The 7578-nt window shown below is 43.6% G+C and overlaps 1 protein-coding gene across 2 annotated transcripts in view; it reads right to left on the bottom strand.

Moving 5' to 3' along the window:
• Window positions 1-3525: 3525 nt before the first annotated feature.
• The window catches only part of LPAR2 (lysophosphatidic acid receptor 2), a 133029-nt gene continuing 128976 nt past the window's right edge, over window positions 3526-7578 (bottom strand). For both annotated transcript variants that reach the window (XM_082256930.1, XM_082256931.1), the window contains exon 3: window positions 3526-4176. In XM_082256930.1, coding sequence (XP_082113056.1) covers window positions 3878-4176 — 299 coding nt within the window. In that variant the 3' untranslated portion in view covers window positions 3526-3877. The remainder of the gene's footprint in view (window positions 4177-7578) is intronic.

Here is a 7578-nt window from a genome sequence, read left to right as displayed (position 1 = left end):
TTGCTTTTATCCGGCCCTTGGGGCATTATTATCCCCACTATCAGCAACAGTGGGGCAAACCAGTGACACTAATACAGTGATCAGTGCTAAAAATATGCACTGTCACTGTACTAATGACACTGGCTGGGAAGGGGTTAATATCAGGGGTGGTCAAAGGGTTAACTGTGTGCCTGACCAGTGCTTGTGTACAGTGTGGGAGGTGCTTTCATTAGGGGGAAGGCACTGATTCAATTCCCTGCTTTGCAGGAACACAGGATCAATGCCTTCTCTACTGACAGGACGACGATCTGCTTTGTTTACATAGGCAGATCGCCATTCTGGGCCTCTGCCTAATGATCGGTAGGTCAGGCGGACATTGAGTACCCGCAGATCAGCTCCCGCAGTATAAGTTTTACAATCGGCACGTGGTAGAAGCTTGATTTCTTGAAGACTAAAACCTGCAGTTGAACACCAGATATAGAAGCTGCCATATGAAACCACGTGTGGTTCATTAACTACATGGACGAGGAACACTGCTCGGGGTATAAGACCCCGTTCACACTGGGGCGACCTGTCAGGCGACCTGGTCGCCTGACAGGTCACTGTAGGTCGCTCGCCATATAGAAGCTGTGGACCCGTTCTAATAGGAGCGACACAAGTCGCTCCGACTTAGAAAAAGGGTCCGGAGCTTCTTTGGGGCGACCCGGAGCGACCTGCATTGACTTCAATTATATGAAATCCGTGCCGGCCGCTCTGAGGTCGCGGTGCGAGCTGCGCGCCGCAACTTCACAGGTCCCCCGGCAAAGTCGGCTCGCCCCAGTGTGAACGGGGTCTCAGACTCCCCATGTTTGTTTGTTCAATTTCATTTTCAGAAAACATGTTACAAATCAGGAAAAAGAAATTCTGTAACCACAAAAAAACATTTATATAAAAGTCAGAGACAAAATATATGTTAATATACATATTTAAGCATATCTTTTATATACAATAAATGTTTCTTTTTATGTTAGCCATGGTATTACTGGTCCATCTTGGAACAATGAAAAAAAGGGGGGGGGGGTCATTTCAAACATTAGATCCAGTTGTTCAAAATTTCTCATCCTCCCAAAATTTGGAGTTAAAAAAGAAAGGTGCTTGATTTGATAAACATATGTCCTCTTCCACCTAAAGGAGCTCGCACCGCCCCACAATCCTTTATTACGTCCAGTATATCCAGAGTAAGGCTGCTTAATTTTAACAGACAACGCCTTGTGTAATGTCTTTGTACTGGTGTGGACAATCTTTATTTCTACACCTTGGAATGTGAAGCCCAGGACATCAATGAACATCTGTATGCTGTCCTCTCATTGGTAGGCAACTCTTGAGGTTTTTTAACTTGAAGCCAAGGGATCCAAGAAATGAATGTAGTATTCTGTGCTAAATCAACCAACCAACCTCAGGAAAGTTTTACCCCCTTCATGACCAGGGCATTTTTTGCTATTCAGCACTGTGCTACTTTAACTGGAAATGGTACGGTCATGCAACACAGTGTACACAAATATTATTTTTTTATCATTTTTGTTCACACAAATAGAGCTTTCTTTTGTTGGTATTTGATCCCCACTTTTTTTTTTTTTATATAAAAAAGACTGGAAATTTTGGGGGGAAAAAAACCATGATATTTTTTTCTTTCGGTTATAAACCATATTCTATTATAAAATGTATCCCGAAAACTGTGTATGTGTTTGTGCAAAAGGTTTAGCATCTACAAAAGTATAGTATATACACTGGAAATTACGCCACTATAGGCGCTGATCAGCAACTAATAGTGGCACTGTGATAGGGTGGCGGGCAATCTGGCGCTAACAGACACTATGTGGGAGGGTCACTAACTGACACAGACAACGCTAGTGACACCAATTCAGTGATAATACTGTATGCTGATACTGTACTAATGACACTGCTGGGAAGGGGTTATTATCTAAGGGCAATAAAGGGGTTAACTGTGTGCCTAACAATGTATAATGTGTGTATCCTTTACTTTACTATCTGGCTGTTTTTTCTCCTTGTTTTACAGGAAGAAGAAACAGATTGCTGTTCACAGTACACAGAGTTCTATGTTTTTGTAAACACAAAACTCTGTGTGTGATTGGCCACGGCTAATCAGCTAACTTCAGCCAAAATCATTGGCTGAAATCAGCTGCCAAACCTGTGCTGTGTCCAATCCTAGCACAGGTGGGCGGGGGCGCGTGCATGTGAGCCCCAAACTCGGAGGCAAGCCAGCATGTACATTGTTAGGCCTGCCTGTGCCGTTCAACTATAGTAAAAATACTGTGGGTGGGCGGCAAGTAGTTAAAGCGGAGTTCCACCCATTTTTAATAGGTTGGATTACATAGATGTATGTAATCCCCTTTAAAACGGCTTATACCAATGGAAACTTTTTTTTTTTTTTTTGCTAGTAAATACCTTAATTTCTGCTTTATTCCTCCTCTCCTCACTTCCGGGTCCGATCGGCGATGACGTCATTCAGTGATTCGCAGTGTGTGCTGGGATGTATTCCATTCCAGAAATCTCGCAGGAGCTGAGCTGTACTGAGCCGTGCCTGCCCCGCCTCCGCCCCGCCTCCTCTCAATGAGTTGTACTGTATGCATTATATTCAGGCCGTTCTCTGCCCCGCCTCCTCTCAGTGAGTTGTACTGTATGCATTGTATTCAGGCCGTTCTCTGCCTCGCCTCCTCTCAGTGAGCGAGGACTGTAAGTGCATTATATCCTTACTGAGCTCACTGAGAGGAGGCGGGGTGGAGGCGGGGCAGAGCATGTCCTGCATACAATGCATACAGTACAACTCACTGAGAGGAGGCGGGGCGGAGGCGGGGCAGGCACGGCTCAGTACAGCTCAGCTCCTGCGAGATTTCTGGAATGGAATACATCCCAGCACACACTGCGAATTGTCGAATGACGTCATCGCCGATCGGACCAGGAAGTGAGGAGAGGAGGAATAAAGCAGAAATTAAGGTATTTACTAGCAAAAAAAAAAAAAGTTTCCATTGGTAAAAGTCGTTTTAAAGGGGATTACATAGATCTAAAGTTACGAAAATGGGTGGAACTCCACTTGAAGCATTATTATCTCACAATGGTTCAACACTAGCAACAGGTATAACCTGCAAGTGGCACAATATAATGAATTTTGGAATTGTACCTTCTAGTCCTAAAGAGACTAGTGCTGTAGGCTATGTTTCAAGTAGCAAGTCGGTCTGGAAACCTTTAAAGATATACATTGTGCTTGTATACTCCAAGTGACTGTTTGTAAACCATAATCACGCTAATACAAAAAAAACCTTTTTGAAAAAAAAAATGAAAAAATATTGCAGGTAATTTCAATCTATAGTCTTTCCAGAAACCATGGTTCCCTCAAATTTTAACACACTACAATATGTCCCAGAGTTTTCCCTCTTAGCAACCATCTATCGATTTAAGGCTCATTTTTTCTCACTTTAAGGCTTTCATAAGCCTGGTAAACAGCATCTCATTGTTCTGTAGACATATCAATATAGTCACTGGCTGAATGGTTCCTGCTGCCTTCTTCTCATGAGATCTGAAGCTTGACAACATGTGGCGTCCCATCATTCGTATTGACAAACTGATCCGAATTGTTGTACCTTAGCTCTGAAGGTACAAATACAGTCGGAAGAACCATCATTTAGTACCAGTATACACAATCCAGGACCCAGCCATTGTATTTTCTTCTAGAAAGATACTGGTGGTGTAATTTGGTCATGCTTCACGTAAAATATAAAAGTCTGGCCTTTCAGCCTATTCGTTTTTGTTATTGATGGGAGTGCGTTCCAGATCCATGGCACTATAGTGGCAAGTCTCCTTTTAGGTTCAGCCCAGTGAGAGACAAAAACATCAGACATGTCTAAAGTGTGGAGTCCCTAACCAGATGTCCATTGTCAGCCAGTATTCTCCTCTCTGTGTTTGTAGACTTGACGGAAGTTGAGTATTTGGAGCCTCGGTTACAACAGGCGCAGAGGATCTGTTTGAAGGTCGCTCTCATCTCATTGTCTCTGTAAGAGTAGACAATGGGGTTGATGACGGAGTTGAATTCAGCAAGAAGAAGAAAATACTTTTCCACGGTCAACACATCACAAGATTTGCAGCCTAATCCATCCAGAAGGAGGACTACTTGCCCTGGTGTCCAGCAGATCACAAAGGCGCCTATGAAATAAAAACAGACAGGTAGGCAAGTAAGTTAGGGGAATTATAATACAGAATTAGCAAAAAAAAAAAAGAGAACAGTCATACTACTAAGAAGAACCCAAACAGAAGGATAACACAAACATGGAGACCGAGGCAGGTCCCTGGTTTTTACAGAGAATCGTCATTTCAGTTCACTATTGAGGTGTCTAACATTTATTGCTTATAACTGGGCACCAAGGACGGGATGTGAACCACACATCGTCTAGGCCCCAATACCAGAAGGAAATTACTGCACAGTTCAAGATATAATAGAAGTGGGTAAAGCCGTTCTGTTTTGCTACATGCCATATTTCATTGAAAAAACTTCCTGTAGTAAAACCAGGATGCACCAGTTCTTTTCAATGTTTCAGCACTTAGGATAGGGGTTAAAAGTGGAAATCTTAAGATAAGCATTAGCGCTAGTACACAACAGTTACGTTTATAGGCCCTTAAAGTGAACCAGTTGCCAGGCTGTGGACATTCAAGTATTTAACTAGTCCTAACAATCTGTAAATAAGTTTTACAACAAGCCCTCACAGACCCTTTTGTAGCTGAGCTGCAGGTACTGTGCAGCAATTCATTCTCAAAGTTCACAACAGAAGCACTGAGACTTTCCTTTGGCAGCTCAGTTTACCCAGTTTGCCTATTCCAACAATGTGCTCCCTCCCCCAGCAGTGGTTTCAGTGCTTCTGCTGTGAACTTTGAGGATGAACTACTCCTCAGTGTCTGTAACTACGAGGTTCGCTTGTTTTCAAGCTAATTTATAGATTGTTGGAAACGTGTAAACACATGATTGGTCCACACGTGTCAAGAGAAGCATTCCCAACTGGATTTAAAAATATGAATGATATGTTTGATTAGTAATTCAAGGTTGATATCTTTCCCTCCATTTAAGCCGGCAATAGATGGTTAGAATCTTAGCTGGTCCCTGCTGAACCTGGCTGAGATTTGAACTACCTATGGGCAGGCTGATTGTACCCAGGTGGATACATAGATCGCCTTGGGTACAACCATCATGTTGGCAAAAATTCGGGCCTGATTCGTCCCTAAAACAGTGAACAGGGATGCACCGGTCCCCTGCTGCGAGCCGCTGCCGAATTAGGTGTGAACCCAGACTGAAAGTTTAGAGCCGGTTCACACTACGTCGCTCCGACTTCGGGGGCGGCCTGTGAAGTCGCGTGCACCGCGACTTCGGCGCGACTTACACGGACTTCATAAAATGAATGTCTATGCAAGTCGCTCCAGGTCGCCCTGAAGTAGTACAGGACCCTTTTTCTAAGTCGGAGCGACTTGTGTCGCTCCTATTAGAACCGGTCCTGTACTACTCAATGGACCGCGACGGTGCGCGACTTGCCAGGCTCACCAAGTCGCCTGACAAGTCGTAATAGTGTGAACCGGCTCTTAGGAAAGAGTTTACCTGATGTCTAACAGCTGCTGCAATCAGTGGCTGGCTTTTCTTCACATAAGCAGTTTAAACTGGACTACACTGTAGTAATATTCATTAAAATATGGTGCAATCAAGAACAGAGACTGAATTTATGGGCTATAGTGCTTCTAGCCTCAGCATCATAGGCCAGATCATAGGCCACTAGACCTGTTTAATGGTTACACCCTAGTGACTTGCTCTCTGATATCATAAGATTGCAGCCAGCCCTGCCATATAAAATGGGTGGATGCCTAAATTCAGCAGACAAGGAGTTAAATGCAATTAATCCACCCTCAATCTGTGAAATGGAAAAACGCCTCTTCTTAGAGACGTAATAATTACAATGACCTTGGCCATGCAGTGAGTTCTTTGAATGTTTTATATAATGGTTTGCAGGCTTTCAGCATTTCATGTCTCCAGTGGCTCCTAAGCAAGGTCCCTCTCTTGTCGTGACTGCACTGCTAAACATGCCTCTCCAGACATATAAATAACATATTTTATACGTCTTTGTAGACATAATACAGGAATGCCATGAACAAACTGCAATAAAACAAAGATGACGTTCTGCAGTGAGAAGAGTTAAGAATTGGCTGAAGGGAGGATGGTTTGTATTTTCACGACAATCTAATTCCATCTGATGCCTTTCCAGTGGAGATCAGAGAAGGAAAGGGATGAAGATAATATTGTTGTAATGGGCAACACAGTTAAACTCAAATTATTCTCAAAATTAATTTGGTTAGAGTAGAGATAATAAGTTACACTTTATGGTCAAAAGCATGCGGACACCGCTTCAAATGATTGCGTATGGTTTACAAAGACATCTGGTTGCTTCCAACCATGCGCCACGAGTTTCGGTGAGAACCTTTTTGTTCTAGAAAGACCAAGACCTTGCCTCCGTGCACAAGGCCAGCTTCATAAAGACATGGTTTAACCAGTTTGGTTTGCACAGAGCCCTGACCTCAACCTTACTGAGCACCTCTGGGATCAATCCCAGCCAGGTCTTCTTGTCCAAGATCAGTACCTGTCCCCACAATGCTCTTTTGATAGAATGGACACAAATTCTCCTGAAACCTTACCATGATAGTGGAGGCTGTTACAGTCAAAAAGGGGAGAGGATGATCCATATTGGCTACCATGCATCTTTAAAGGTTCTCATTTATCCAGGCCACTGTATATCTAAAAATAGTTAGTCATATTCAACTGGACTTGTTCTGTAATGTCTTCAATATTGCAGAACAAGTCCAGTTGAATGCGACTAACTACTACTACCGTGTTTCCCCGAAAGTAAGCCCTACCCCAAAAATAAGCCCTATCTCGATTATCGGGGCGGGCTGCAATATAAGCCCTACCCCAAAAATAAGCCCTAGTTTAGTGTATGAAAAATCCTAGGATGCACTTTTAGTGTTTTAAATAATGTCCAGTGTGTTTTTGTAATATAATACCTGCCTTACATCGCCGCTCTGCTCTCAGCTGATTCCCTGCTGTCTTTCTCCTCTCATACCGTAGCTGTCAGAGGGGGATCTCAGCCCCTCTCCTCTACAGTGTACACAGAAGCGCCAGGTGTTCGATTAGAATTGTGGGTAATACCTTCGGTACATCTGCGCTTCCGTAACCCCCAGCTGTCGGCCAGGGAAAAGAGGACAGCAGAGCGGCAGATCAGCTAAACCTATTCTAATCTAATCTACCACGGAACACCGGCTCTTCTGTGTACACTGCAGAGGGGAGGGGCTGAGATCCCCCTCTGACCGCTACCGTATGAGAGGAGAAAGACAGGAGAGAGCAGGAGATTAGCTGAGCACAGAGCAGCGATGTACCGTAATGAAGGTATTTCACACAATTGTATTACAAAAACACTCACTGGACAGTATATAAAACACTAATAAAGTGCATCCTAGGATTTTATATACACTAAACTAGGTTTACACTGGATTTCTGGCAGGCAGGGAGGGCAGAGA

This window comes from Pelophylax lessonae (assembly GCF_965119305.1).
Source record: "Pelophylax lessonae genome assembly, chromosome: 4".
Taxonomy (NCBI): domain Eukaryota; kingdom Metazoa; phylum Chordata; class Amphibia; order Anura; family Ranidae; genus Pelophylax; species Pelophylax lessonae.
This window is presented reverse-complemented; position numbering and strand designations above follow the sequence as displayed.